Source organism: Cetorhinus maximus, chromosome 3 (genome assembly GCF_964194155.1).
Source record: "Cetorhinus maximus chromosome 3, sCetMax3.hap1.1, whole genome shotgun sequence".
NCBI lineage: Eukaryota > Metazoa > Chordata > Chondrichthyes > Lamniformes > Cetorhinidae > Cetorhinus > Cetorhinus maximus.
This window is the reverse complement of record NC_135881.1, coordinates 79,260,621-79,276,466: the sequence shown is the minus strand read 5'-3', so window position 1 is coordinate 79,276,466 and position 15,846 is coordinate 79,260,621. Positions and strand designations below refer to the sequence as shown.

Below are 15,846 nucleotides of genomic sequence, written 5' to 3'. Positions count from 1 at the left end.
GCCCACCACATCATACCTGCCAATTTCAATCTGCGCCACAAGCTCATTTACCTTATTTCGTATACTGTGTGCATTCAGATACAACACCTTCAGTCCTGTATTTCCCGTCCCCTTTCTCATTGTCGTCCCTTTATCTGATGTGCTTGAAGTTCGATTCCTAGACCTTACCAAACACTCTGTCCTATTTTGTGTTTTGGGGACTTTAATAGCCTCTCCTGGGCTCTCCTTTCTTTTCAGTTTTTTCATAATTTCCCATGAAGTTGAATCCACCCCCCCCCACATGCTAATCTGCTGCTTTGTTTCCCATTAGTCATACTTCTTGGAGTTTTACCCTTCCCTCTCCCCCCTCTTTCTAGTTTAAAGTCCTGTTGACCACCCTATTTACCCTTTTCGCTATAACTAGCAAGGCTATGAGTACTGCAAGTAAATGCCCAAAATAAATTGTTTGAGGCTAAAACTGCATTGTTGGATGCAAGAACCCTATATGATGTGACTTTGCATCTATATCCACTGGGAAATGGAATGAAGAGTGTTCATAGTTAAAGGGGGATCAGGTTTGATGTGTCAATATCAGTCAGTGAACAACAAGGACAGCCAATATCATATATTGAAAATGTTGATGCAGTATGGTCTTCTGAGGTTAGGATTAAAGTACATGCGAGCACAACTCACTTCACTTAATTCTGCTTTGGTGCCTGCTATTCTATCATGATGATGATGATAAAATCGAACATGCTCATTTCCCAGCATCACAGTGCATGTACTGTGTCTCAAAACCAGCAATCTTAGAACCAAGTCCATGCCAGATTTCAGGCCTTGCTAGTTTTCAGGTTGGACAAACCACTTGGAGTGCAGGAAAAGACTGACTACAAAGCCAATAATTAGTCAGCACGTCACCACACCAATGCAACACCTAACCAAAAACGTCATTGAGTTATTTACTCATATAGTAGCAATTAAAATTCATGCATGCCCGCTTCAAAAAACATCTAGTTTTCGGACAACGCTGGTTTTCGGATAGCCGAATTTGAGGCTCTGTACCTATAATTCAATTTTTTTTTAAAGAAATATTATAAACACACCTTTAAAACCTGGAACAGGTTTTCTTAAACAAGAATGACAATACAGTTTTTAAACTGTACTTAGAAGACGGCAAGTCAAACTAGGGTGATTTCCTTTGCTCAAAATATTCTCCAATTTTTCAGGACAAATTTTTAGCCTCAAACATTTTGACAGGACTTTAAAATAACAAATTTTCTTACTGGAATGTAAACCAAGTCAGCTGTTTCTAGCCAATTTACTGATCTCACAGACAGGGAGAAGTTCTATGCAACCCCAAAGTAAACAACAAGGACCATGACTTTAGACTCTTCTGAGCACTCATTTAATGATCATAGAAAACCCCAATCCAGGCTAGCCGCATAAATTCCCCAGCCTGTAATATGCTCTTTCCTTTTCCGTGCCGTCACAGCCCCACCGACCCAACCCCCAGATTCAAGAAAGGTAATTTTTTCACATTTCTCTGAGAGCCACAGAAAGCCATTTTCTTCCATAAAATAAAATGAGGAAGCTTTCTGGAAAACTGCCCCTAGTCCTTTTCTTCCCTTCTAAACAATCCACACATTGTTAAAAAAAAAGCATGACATTGAAGCTTTTCATCTTGCACTCATCAGGACAGATGCAAGAAAGCCAAATTTCAAAGGGAGTAACAATTTATACCAAATGAGAAAAAGGTGCTGATCGGTTGGCAAGTCAACTGGTCGAGATGTTAGCATGGAGAATGCACCAAGGAACTAGTGTCCCCCATCCCTTTGTTTAATTCAAAAAAGGGGCAATGCACCTCAATGGCAGTGCCTTGACCAACCAGTTGACTTGCCAACCAATCAGCAGCCTTTTCTCATGTAGTATAAATTGTTGCTTCCTTTGAAATTTGGCATTCTTGCATCTGTCCTGATCAGTGCAAGACGAAAAGCTGCGACGGTATTCTCTTCTTTCAGCAATACTCAAAACCACATATTTTAATTTTAATGACTATGAAATGTAACCTGGTTGTTAAAATCTTTTACTTCACTAGTAGGTTTTCTATTACACAAATGGATTCTTGAGCTCTACAAATCATGATATTTTCAGTACTCTACCTCAAGGCATTCTGCTGCTTACACGACCTCTTGGACAGTAAGCAATAGGTTACAAACTGATGCCTGCTATCAAAAAAACGGTGAACATGTAACAGGATACGTGTATAGTTCCATGTATCTTGATTTTGCCATGCTCTGTCTGGTGTAAACCTGTTGAATGCCAGCTCGAAGGTCATCCCATATCTGATCCAGGCCTATCTGCTTAAGCCCATGTGGGTTTTGGCTCTTGTTTGATGACATTTTCTGTTTTCCCTATAGTTTTCTACAGCAAAGTTCACAGGTAATCAAGCTATGTCTCCATGAGATGTAGCAGTATTGACTCCTTTCAACTTTCTGCTCTTAACTGCCGATGAATTTTACTTCCTCCAAAATTGGCCAGACGGACAGTACCTCATCCAACCTGTAACAAAAATAACAGTTTGAAATAAGGAAATTATCTAAATGTTCGTAGATTTATGATTATTACAAAAATACTTTTCTCAAACTGCATTTCTATTCTTTTGAAGACAGACTTTTTGTACCAGGTTATAATGGTAATATTGTGCATTCAACATCTGAAATTCGTAACATTTTGTGAACCAAATTGTAATTTAGATGTTTTAAAATATAAAGACCATAACTAACAAGTTAATCTGATCTCAGTTTACAGCAAACCCTGTAAGGCTTGTTAAGTCCATGCTGTCATCGATCATTGATGCTATTTGATGACATCATATTAGGTCCCTGTGGTGCTAACAAAATACACTAATGCCCCATATTAAATACACGAAATACAATTTTGGACTCATTTATGGCATCAATACAATTGGGAGGACATTTTAAAAAGAACTTCGCAAAATCCATAAATTATAGCAATTTAATTTTGCCAGCGTTCATAATGGGAATTTGAAGTGGTGATTAGTCGTTCAGAAGGATGATCATTAAATATAGACACAAATTGCTAAAAAATACAAATGTAAAGGAGGCAGATACGCCATGAGTTCCGAATGGCCATGTATTGCTGGGTGTGCAGCCTCACAAAAATTGGACCTCGCCTTCAGTCCAATGACAAGAAATTGCTGCACCTGCACTGTTAAAACTATTCTAACTTGGTGCATCATTAAATACCAACCCACAATTTCTGCATGAGCAAGATTTAGGTTCCTGCCATTCAATCTCAAAGGCTGAGAAAGGGAACAATTGGAATTGTGGAGTCTTATTGTTGCAGGTCGTAAATTGTTATTTTGTCCTTTGTCTCTTTTTTTACTCTCTCTCTCTCTCCCCTATTCCAGTGTTTCCTTCCCTCTTATGTAGCCTGCTGTTTCTAGTTTGACTATCTTCTGCCATTTCCTTCTCTGTTGTTCCTTCGTTTTGTTCTCTGTTCTTAAATCTCATTGGTCAAGATGACTATTGGACCCATCATTCACCAAGTTCCCAGATGTCTTAAAGACCTTATCTTGCCATTATCAACTCGCACTTCCATCAATTTGCACCTCAAAAATGAGCTGAACCTAAGAAGAAAAACTCCAACTCACTTATTCCCCACTCCAGCAAACCTTGGTCCATGTAATCTCAAACATTCCACATGATTCAGAAACAAGCACTGCTTGTGGGGTCGAAGGGTTCTTCCATTCCAGTCACAAAGATGGGGATTTCACTAAATCAGATGTTAGGTTGGGGGATCCTATCTACATAGTAAATGTAGCTTTCACCTCAGGGGAGTAACTACGATCAATAGCTCTGTGATCAAGGCCCTCATCTCATCAAGGAAATAACACCTCTTTCTGACTTAGCGTGGTGGATGCTCCTGCAGCAGGTGTGAGGAGTTCGTTTTTTTAAAAAAACATCTTAACTAGTTTCACTTAAGTAACTTAGCGAGGCATGGTGAGCAGCCTTTTAAAGAGCCACTAACTAGCATCATTATTATTTTCCACATCCAAGAAAAATAGGGACATTGATTTGTTCTCAAGATCAAAAAACTATATACTGCTCTTTCATTCATGCATTTTCTATAAATAAACCAGTTGATGGTCTTGAAGCTGTGACTCATCTCTTTAAAGTGCTATTTCAATCTGCCTTTTATAAGCAGAGGGGTATTTACATGGCAGAATGCATTATATTTCAGTAACTAATATATGGTGTAAGATTGCTTTGTTACAATCCCCATGGCATGCTATCACTTCAGTAGAAAATAGGCAGACAAATCACAAAGAATGCAAGGTCTGCTTCCAAAGTGACAATGAGCTTCGAAATATTTAGTATTAAAAACCATTAAAAAGATAAAGATGTTAGTTGTGCCTTAAATTGTGTTTAATCGGATATATGTGGTGGGTATTAGCTGGGGATTCATCTGGGCTTCTACAAATAGGAACAGACTGAAAACAGGGTTGGTGTTCAAGAGGTGCTCCTACGTTTGTAATGTGAATCTCTTGCATATCAATGCTTCTAAAAATGTGTAAAGATGGCTCCCATTTTATCCTTCACCATTTGGGTTTTTGGAGATTATCAAAAGACACATCTATATATTATATTAAAAGTGGAACACAGTCAAGGAGTTTCCACTATCTTTAGTTAAAATATGATGTACATAAATGCATCATGGCACTAATGAGATGCAAGCAGTAAGACCCACTTCTGAAATTGGCCATAATTGATCACTCAGGAATCACACTTTGAACTAAATATTTATCATAAGTCTCAGTCAATTACAAATGAAGCATTGTATGAATCAAGTGTCAATTCTGCATGTTTATCAAGAGAAAACTATGCATATAAGAAAGTAATATTTTTAGTGGTACATCAGTCCATCAATAAAGTAATAGCAACTATTCCAAAAAATAGGCTGAAGGAGAACCTACAAAGAACTAACTCACCAACCAGCACTGACAAAAAAGCTCAAGATTCTGTCTGACATACATGAATTTGAGCATTTTGCAGCAAGGTGAGATAACATTTCTGAACTTTTGGAAAACTTCTGATAAAGCTCCAACTGACTAAGCTGCCAAATCGAATCTATAGGAATTTAGAGTTGGACATGTGAACTGTATAATAATCTGTAAGGCATGATTTCAAATCTGAATGGGGTGGGGCATGGGAAGCAGGGCAGATGCTGAATGGGGTCCAATTTCCAATCTACATTGAAGACTTGGATTTTGAAATAAAATGCAAGTTTGTCAAATTTGCTGATACCACAGCGGTGGAAACAGTATGGCAAAAGGATTTAGATTAACTTTGCAGCCATAATTGGAAATCAAATGATAAATTCAAGGTACTGCACATTAGTTACAAAACAGTACAGAGATACAGTAAGTTGGATTGAACTGGCAAAGGGACACCTACAAAAGGACTTCTGAGTGATGACTGCCTGAACAGTTTTAATAACAATTGGATAAGTTACATTTTAACCGAAAAAAACCCACTGAAAGCTCCTGGACTCTTTCAGTTAAGGTGGCACAGTGGGAAAAATGATTTTTAAACCAGATCATTGTTGTCACATAAAAAGAGAGGATAATAGGATACAGGAATGTTATACAGTATTTGCAGCACAAAAACAGGCCATTCGGTCCATAAACAATCTGTATTTATTTAGCAGCACGAACATTGCAAAACCTCTCAATGCATTTAGTAAGAGCGTTGCCAATAAAAACACTTCACATCAAGCCACAGGAGTTATCAAACAGATAGCCAAAAGCTTGGTCAAGGAGGTACATTTTGAGGAGCATACTGAAGCAGGAGAGAAGCAGAGAGGCAGAGTTTTAGATTGGGAGTTTCAGAGGTTCAGGCCAAGGCACTGAAAGCATGGCCATCAATGGTGCAGCAGTTAATATCAGGAGGAGCAATCGACCAAATTTGGAACAGTGCAGAAATCTTGACTGTTTGTTGGGCTTGAGGAGGTTATGGAGATAAGGAGGGGCAAGGCCCCCCCCAAGTAAACAAGGATGAGGATTTTAAAATTGAAGTGCTGCCACACCAAGAGCCAGTGCAGGTTAGCAAGCACAGGGGTGACGGATGAATGAGACCGGATCTGAGCTAAGATAGGGCCAGCAGAGTTTTGGAATGAGTACAAATTATGTAACACAGAGGACAGATGGCCAGCCAAAGGAGCATTGGAATAGTCAATTCTAGAGGTAACAGAGGCACTGATGAGGGTTTCAGCAGCAGAATGGTTGAAACAGGGTCAAAATGGGGCAATGCAACAGGGTTGGGAATAAACAGTCTTGATGATGGTGTGGATAAGTGGTCAGGACCTCATCACAGACTTGAACACAGTGCCAAGTTTGTGAACGGCCTAGCTCAGCTTCTGACAGTTGCAAAAGAAATGACAGTCAGGAATGGAATTTGTGCCGGGGTCCAAAAAGAATGGCTTCAGTCTACCCAATAATTAGTTGCAGGAAATTTCTGCTCATCCAGTATTGGTCTATGCCAGCATTTATACTCCACACAGGTTGCCTCCCACCTTACTTCATCTCATTATATCTTCTATCCCTTACTCTCTCTTGCACTCTGGCCTCACCTTAAATGCAGAAAAATAGGACTCGTCTCCATAAACTCTAATGGAACTTCACAGTACATTAATTTTCATTTTCCTGAGTGTACCTGGTTTCTTGATGTTCAGTCACAGGTAACTTCATTTATTTTGTTTTATTGATTCATGGGATCTGGGCGTTGCTTGCTGGGCCTGCATTGATTACCCATTCCTAATTGCCCTTAAAAGGTGGTGAGCCGCCTTCTTGAACTTCTGCAGTCCATGTGGTGTAGGTACACCCACAGTGCTGTTAGGAAGGGAGTTCCAGGATTTTGACCCAGCAACAGTGAAGGAATGGTGATATATTTCCAAGTCAGGATGGAGAGGGGCTTGGAGGGGAACTTCCAGCTGATGGTGTCCCCACGTCTGCTGCCCTTGTCCTTCCAGATGGTAATGGTCATGGGTTTGGAAGGTGCTGACAAGGCAGCCTTGGTCAGTTCCTGCATGGCATCTTGTAGATGGTACACACTGCTGCCACTGTGCATCGGTGGTGGAGGGGAGTGAATGTTTGTGGATGGGGTGCCAATCAAGCAAGCTGCTTTGTCCTAGATGGTGTCAAGCTTCTGGGGTGTTGTTTATCCACATGGGCCCTAAGATCAATACATTTATGTAGAAGGTTTCTTTGTGATATTTAAACAGAATTTCTTTCCTCCATATAAATACTACTATTGCATCCACTCTCATTATGTCCTTTCGGAATGCACTATAACACAGTGTATAGAGTGCTCACTGCACATTTAGCACATACCTAAGTAGATGACAGCTAGATTTTGCCATAATTCACAGGCAGAAAATTGATCAGTTATTATATACTATAGATGAAAAATAACTGAGCAAGCATAATTTTTAATTTATGCCAGCAGGTGAAATTAAGTTCAACTTGCAGTGCAGCTAAAATATATAATATAACAATTTGTCTTTTGTACTATAATGGATTTATCACACAACACACAGATCAACAGGCATATTTACTGCACCAGAAAGGTTTAAGTGCTCACCCAACAGTAGAATTTGTAAATTCACATTAATGCCAGGCTTCTATTTTATATATGCTAGCAAGTTGACATGAAATTACCAATATTCTAATATTTTACTGACTTATATTCAGTCTATCAATTTCATATCCCATTATTTTCATTAACTGTGAAAGTCATTTAATAAATAATGTCCTCATCTTCTATCCTTCAATGTGGCTCTAAGATCTAACATTTTTACTGTTTACACAGCTCTTAATTTTGGGTCTTTTCTACTGACATCCCTAATGCCCCTGAATCACAGTGTCCACCTCCCAAGGACCTCCCTCCCCCAGCTCAGAATTTATCTCAAAATGCATTCCTGTGTGAACTCCAGGTGGATGAGGCTTCACATTGGGAATGAACACTCATGAAATAAGACACAAAACATTTGCTTTTTTTTCCCCTTTGCTCTTCCCTGGCAATTCTACACTAATACAACTTTGGTCACAATCACAACATGTTATATACTTGCATCATAATGCCATAGTTATTTTTGTCATAATAATGTAATGGTCACTAATCGTAAAGATTGAATTAAGACAACCAAATTCAAACTGGACATATTATAAATAGCAGTGTTGCAGTTTAATCAGATGAACTTCACTCTTGGACATTAATGCATCCAAATTATTGACCATGTCTGAGCCTTTTATAGAGCATCATTGCGTCTGGTAACTTTATGCACATTTCACAATGATGTCATAATTAGAAAGACAGAGCACTGGTTCAGTGATGTCATGAGAAACAGTCCGCACATAATATTATTCCCATTTAAGAGTTATGTTAAAATACCTACCCAAGATATGGGGTAACGATGAGATATTATCAATCCATTCAGTTCATTGCTGGTCATTTGTCAGGTGACATGCATCACTTGGCTCATTATACATATCCTCTGTTACACAGATGATAATTGGAATGAGGCATGTTACAATCTGAGTTAGGATTTATGAACTAAGATTGTATGCCAAAACTTAACAAGACTGCTGCTACCTGAGCTTGATTAGTATGTAACATGATGTGACAAAAATGACAGTGGGATAGCCTTTATGATGCAAATGACCATGTGAAAGAAAAATTCTGTAAAATACTCAATGTTGTGATACAGAGCCAATGGGCCACAATGGAGGAACAGAAAATATAAACCCAGACAATAAAGTTCCAAAGAAATTACTGTGCACATCAGGAAAATACAGGAAGTGACATATAATAGTTGAATATAACAGTGTAGAATACCTATGTAAACATCATTAGGAGATAGAGGCACCAGTGAGCTAGCTTCAGAAATAATTATACTCCATTTATAGTAATAAATGAGAACAGAATTAACAGCCTTTGAAGATAGATGCCCACAAAGATCTAGCAATCTGAGAAACGTAATTTTCCCTTTTCCGATGGCAGTTTAAATCTAGTAACTCAAAGACCTCATTCAACAAGAGGTAACTTTTTCAGGGGATTTTTTTTTGCAGCGAGACTAACCGAATAGTGGGAGTTCTCAATTCATCAACTTCCATCGATTGCAGTCTGGTGGTGCCTCAACAGCACACCCTTTGAAGAAGTGCAGAATCACTGACAACAGCTGCTGTTTTTCCATGTTATTCTGCATACATGCAACTCCAGGGGTTGGTGTCAGTTTTAGTGGAGTAATGACTGCAAACACTGAATTTTACTGCCATTATTACTGTAAAATCCAGGCCAACAAATCATTCATTCAATTCCCATTTGTCATCATAAAATCTTCTATGATTAGGCCTTTTGGATACCCAACCACAAACTCCAGTATGAGCTTGACACGCAGACTGCAGTTTAGAACATAAGACATAGGAGCAGAAATTAGGCCATTCGGCCCATCGAGTCTGCTCCGCCATTCAATCATGGCTTATAAGTTTCTCAACTCCATTCTCCCGCCTTCTCCCCGTAACCTTTACTAGCCACTAACAGTGGAAGCAGCAAAATACAACTGTGATCAAAAAAATGGAGCTCGTCTAACACACATGTACCCCAATGTCCTCTCCCCACGAAAGTTACCAAATAGCTTGAATTTTAAATAGCACCTTTAATGTAAGAAAATGTTCCATGGCATTTCAAAGGAGCACAGTAACAAAAGAAAACATCAAGACAAATCACTAAAATTTTGATCAAAGAGGAAGGTTTTAAAAGAGGGTCTTAAAGGAGAAGGAGAGGGCCCGAGGTTTACGGAAGGAATTCCAGAGTTCACGACTTAAGATAGCTGAAGGTACAGCTGCCAATAATCCAACTGACAAAAAAAAGTCAAGGGTTTGATGCTTGCATTGTTCTTGGAGAATTGCAGGGCTGGGGAAGGTTACAGGGGTAGGGGGGGGCAATACCACAAAGGTTAGATATAGCTCTTGGGGCGAAAGGGATCAAAAGGGTATGGGGAGAAAGCAGGAGCAGGCTATTGAGTTGGATGATCATCCATGATCATAATGAATGGCGGAGCAGGCTCGAAGGGCCTACTCCTGCTCCTAGTTTCTTTGTTTCGAATTTGATTAGGACTACTTCAGTGCTGTGGCAAGGGCAGAATTCTGACCGACCAGGTTCAAACATAACAATTGCAGGAAAGATGGGCAAAGGAGGTTTAGTGGCGCCGTAGGTAGCGTTTCTGCCACTGAGCTAGAAGTTGCAGGTTTGAGTCCCACTCCAGGACTTGATGGCTATAGAAGATGCATTCATAATGCAGCCAAGGAGGGTGATTACATACCTGAAAATCCTACCAACATGACTCTGGCAGGCAGTAAGAGCAAGAGAGACTCCTGATCAGCCACGCTTGATGCGGAATGGCACCCCTCAAGCTATAGCCTCTGCCTTCAGGCTAGCGACCTACTCCAGCAAAAGCAAGGTACAGAAAACAGATGTTTGCATGTGCTTTGCCTGCCTCATGCATCTCTAGAGGCGGGAAGTCATCTAAGTCGAAAGATGGGCACAGATTTGGGAGACAACAACACAATCAAAGGCTTTGGAAGAAAGGAGGTACGGTGAGGTAATTGTTTGCAAATAGTTTGCAAGGACTGGCACAGTTATGATCCCAGTTGATGTTACTACTGGACAAGCCTGATCCCAGTTGGAACCCACTTTGATAGATCCTAACTTTTATTTTTTTCTTTAGAGTGACTACTGAACAAAGTCACAGGAATCAGCTGATGAACTTTTAACAAAAGAATAAAACATTTATTTAGCAAGATGAACTATATTACTTCACCCACAACTATACCTTTACAGACATATGCAGATTCGTAAGGATAACACAAGTTACAAAAACTCTCTTACACTCGTATGTTCACAGTAAGTACACAGTCCATATAAACCAATTAGTGACCTGTGGTCAGGCACACCACACTCTGAAACCAAGTGACAGATGCCACTCCAAACAGATGCTATGAATCTCTCAAAAACTCCCCCCAGACGCTTGTCACACCCTGAGGTCTCTCAGAACTCCGTCTTTCACACAATCTCCACTCTCCAAGAATTTGTTTTCTCTCAGACGCCTTCCACAAGGGTCCACCTCCAAGGTTTCGAACACTCCTTGCAATGTTCCTCTCCCCGGGTCACCACATGCATTCAAGCTTTCTTCCACGCACTCACTCTCACTGACTCAGCCATCAACAGTACACCACTGCTTCACATGCCCATAGCAAAGAGTTACAGACCTTCAGCCGTCTCTTTGGACCTTCTGGCCTCACGTTTTAAATCTGTTTCCTGCAGCTTTTCTTCCCTTAAGCCTTCCTCTGCTCCTTACTCTTAACTTCAATTAACAGGACCTTTTCCAGGTTCTTGTCCTTCCTTGGACTAGAAGGTGGTCTTCTTGGGACTCTCTTCTGTTCCACTCCCCTGGATTTTTATTTAATTTGTCTGGGGAAACCTGCTTCTGCTTGCAACTGCTTCCAATTGAATTCAAACGTGTGCGTGCATGTCCTGCCTCTCTGGGCCTGTTGTTAGGCAACAGCACAGTTTTTTCTACTAATGCTTTAACTTCTCCCCGGGAGTCATAAAACTCAGCAGAAATACAGGTATACAAACAGCTTTAGACCTGCTGTCTCCCTCAAAAATGAAATGAAATCCCAGGTTCACCTTTTAATCCACAAATAGAAAAAATATAAATTAAACTTAAAGATATACCTTATCCCTAACACCCACAAATATAAATATAACTTAAAACAGTCTCTGGTTGGAAAACATGCTTCCATGAGCTTACCATTTTTGGCTGTACTGGTTTTTCTTTCCCTAGTTTTTCTTCATGCCCTCTCACAGCTCATTTATTCCCAATAAACTGTTGACCACCCAAGGGGGGAAAGCAGGAAAATAGAGGAAAATAAATAATATTAAACTAAGAGAAAATGTTACTGGATAGGTAACCCAATGGCTCACACTACTGCTTTGATGTTTAAACCCTACCACCTGGAAGAAGCACAGAATAGCAAGATCACACAATGTACTCTGTATGAGTACAGGAGAACTTCAATGTCTATCACCAAGGGTGGTTTGGTAGCAACACCACTGACCGGGATTGAGTGAGCCCTGAAGAACATATCTACCATGCTGGGCCTGCGACAGGTGGTGAGAACACCAACAAGAGGGTAAAACCTACTTGACCTCACCCTCATCAAATTAACCTGTCGCACATCTATCCATGAGTATGAACAGGAGTGACCACCGCACTGTCCTTATGGAAATGAAGGCCTGTCTGTACACTGAGGATAGCTTTCATTGTATTGTGTAGCACTATCACCATACTAAATGAGATATACTCAGAACAGACCTAGCAGCCCAAAACTGGCATCCAGGCTGTGGGCCATCAGCAGAATTATATGCAATCACAATCTGTAACCTTATGGATTGGCATATTCCTCACTCTACCATTACCATCAAGCCAGGGGATTAATCTGGTTCAATGGGAAGCATAGGAGTGTATGCCAGAAGCAGTATCAGGCATAGCTAAAAATGATATGCCAACCTGGTGAGGCTGCAACACCAGGACTACATACATGCTAAAACATAGAAGCAGCAGGCTACAGACAGAGCTAAGTAATCTCACAACCAACGGATCAGATCAATGCTCTGCAATCCTGCCACATCCAGTCTTAAATGATGGTGGACAATTAAACAACTAACCAGACGAGGTGGTTCCAAAAACATCCCCATCCTCAATGATGGCAGAGTCAAGCATGTCAATGCAAAAGACAAGGCTGAAGCATGTGCAACCATCTATAGCCAGAAGTGCCAAATGGCTGATCGATCTTAGTCTTTTCCTGAACTCCCCACCATTATGAACACACAAATTAGGAGGAGTAGGACATTCGGTCCCTTGCATCTGCTCCACCATTCAATGAGATCATGGCTGATCTGATTTTGGCCTCAACTCCACATTCCTACCTACCCCTGATAGACTCCTGACTAACAAGGGGGGCAGAGGTTACCTCTGCCTTAAACATATTCAATGACCCTGCCTCCACCGGTCGCTGGGGAAAGAGTGTTCCAAAGACTCATGAGCCTCGGAGAAAATAATTTTTTCTAATTTCCGTCTTAAATGGGAGATGCCTTATTTTGAAACTGTGTCTCCTGGTTCTAGTCTCTCCTACAAGGGGAATCATCCTTTTAGCATCCGCCCTGTCAAGTCCCCTCAGGACCTTATGTTTCAATAAGGTCACCTATCATTCTTCTAAATTCCAATGGATACAACCCCGACCTTTCTTCATAAGATAACCCCACCCGCACCACCCCAGGTATCAGTCGGGTGAACTTTCTCTGAACAGCTTCTAATGCATTTATATCCTTTCTTAAATAAGGAGACCAAATCTGTGCACATTGCTCTAGATGTGGTCTCACCAACATTCTGTACAACCGTTGCAAAAAGTCCCCACTTTTATATTCCATTCCCCTTGCAATAAGCAACAACATTCCATTTGCCTTCCTAATCACTTGCTGCATACTAACTTTTCATGATTCCTTACATCATCTTCACAACTTACTTTCCTACCTATCCTTGTATCATCAGCAAATTTAGCTTCCATACATTTGGTCCCTTCATCCAAGTCATGGATATCACAGATGCCAGTCTTCAGCAATTTGATCCACGTGATAGCAAGAAATGGCAGAAGGCACTGGATACAGCATAGGTTATGGGTCCTGACATCCCAACTGTCGTACTGAAGGCTTGTGCATCACAATTAACTGCACCCATAGCTAAGCAGTTCCAGTCAATTACAATAAAGCATCTATAACAAAATGGAAAATTGCCCCATCCACGAAAAGATGAACAAGTCCAATCCAGCCAATTATCACGCCACCAGCCTATTCTCAAAGTGATGGAAGGTATTGTTAACAGTGCCATCAAGTTGCACTTACTCAGCAATAATCTGCTCACCAATGGTTTCACCATAGCCATTCAGCTCCAGACCTCATCACAGCCTTGTCCAAGCATAGACAAAAGAGCCAAATTCCAGGCATGAGTGTGTCCTTGACATCAAGATTGTTGGAGACCAATCATCCCAGCTTCAGTACAGCGATGCAGGAATTCTACAGGGCAGTGTCCTAGGCCTAACCATCTTAAGCTGCTTCATAATGACCAACCATTGCCCCATGACGTTCAATGGCATTACATCACTGAATCCCCCACTATCAATAGCATGGGGGTTACCACTGACCAGAAACTGAATTAGACCAGCCATATAAATGTTGTGAACATAAGAGCAAATCAGACGCAGGGAATTGGGGCAAGTAACGCACCTCTTAACTCTCCAAAGCCTGTCCACAAGTAACAAGTGTGATGCAAAACTCTCCACTTGCCAGAATGAATGTGGCTCCAACAACATTCAAGAAGCTCAACACTATCCAAGACAAAGCAGCATACTCGATCAGCATCCCATCCACCACCAATGAACAGTGGCAGCAGTGTGTACCATCTACAAAATGCACTGCAGCAACTCACCAAGACTCCTTCCACAGCACCTTCCAAACCCATGACCTTTACCACCTAGGACGAGAGCAGCAGACACTTGGGAACACCACCACCTGCAAGTTCTCCTCCAAAGTACACACTATCCTAACTTGGAACTATATTGCCATTCCTCCCCTGTCACTATGTCAAATCCTGGAACTCCCTTCCTAACAGTACTATGGGTGTAACCACATTCCATGGACTGCAATGGTTCAAGGCCACGGCTCACCACCCACTTTCTGAAGGGCAATTAGGGAAGCACACACCATTAATATGGGAGGGAGTAGAAGATAACTGACCAATGAGCTAACAGTGGCAGTGTTTTCCAGCCAGTGGTTTCAGTCTCCAATGTGCAAACCTATTTTATACTATGATGGAGAGAGGGAAGCAAATTTGCAGGTGAACTGCAGAAAGATTCTCTCATTTTATTTTCTCTCTTATCTTGTAGCTCATTCTAGAGATACTTCAAATCTCCTAACGGCAAAGGGGAGAAGGAATTCTTGAAATGTGTCGAAGAAAAGTTTCTTGGTCAGCATATTCCAGTTTTCAACCCCAAGAAGGAAAAGAGCAGTGCTGGAACTGGTTTTGAGGAAATGAAGTGGGGCAAGCAGAGCCTTTTTCATTAGAGGTGCATTTTGGAAACCATGACTACAATTTCATTAGGCTGAGAGTAAGTATGGAAAAGGACAAGGAAAGGAATCAAATGTGAAAATACTCAACTGGAAGGTAGCTAATTTCAGTGGCTAGTTGGACTGGAATCAAAATTTGGTAGATAAACAGTAAATGAGTTATGAGTGGCTTCAAGTAGGAATAAGATTGGGTACATACAATCTGGACACATTTCCACAAAGAGAAAGAAAGGTATCAATTCTGGGACTCCCTGGATAACTAAAAATATACAAATTAAAATGAAACAGTAAAAGGAGGCTCAAATAAACATAGGCTGCTAATTCAGCAGAGAACCAAGCTAAATGCAGAAAGTAGGCAAGTACTGAAAAAGGAAACAAGAAGGGCATAGAGTGTATGAAAACAGATTAGCGGATAACTTAAAGAGAAGAACTCAGAAGCTTTTCATAAACATAAATAGTAAAGGGTAGTCAAATGGTGGCGATGATTAGGTGGTCTCATGGAGACAGAGGGCATAGCTGAAATACTAAAGTAAGTACTTTGCATCACTCTTCAGTAAAGAAGATGCTGCCAATGTCAGAGTAAAGGATGAGCCAACAGAGAAAT

General features: G+C 40.7%; 1 protein-coding gene across 1 annotated transcript in view; it reads right to left on the bottom strand.

Annotated features, from left to right (window-relative positions):
- LOC144678744 (cullin-1) overlaps window positions 1-15,846 on the bottom strand; it is a 129,588-nt gene that overhangs the window by 93,341 nt on the left and 20,401 nt on the right. Inside the window, exon 2 of the mRNA XM_078538607.1 lies at window positions 2,239-2,538. Within this exon, the coding sequence (XP_078394733.1) occupies window positions 2,239-2,378 (140 nt within the window). The 5' untranslated portion in view covers window positions 2,379-2,538. The remainder of the gene's footprint in view (window positions 1-2,238; window positions 2,539-15,846) is intronic.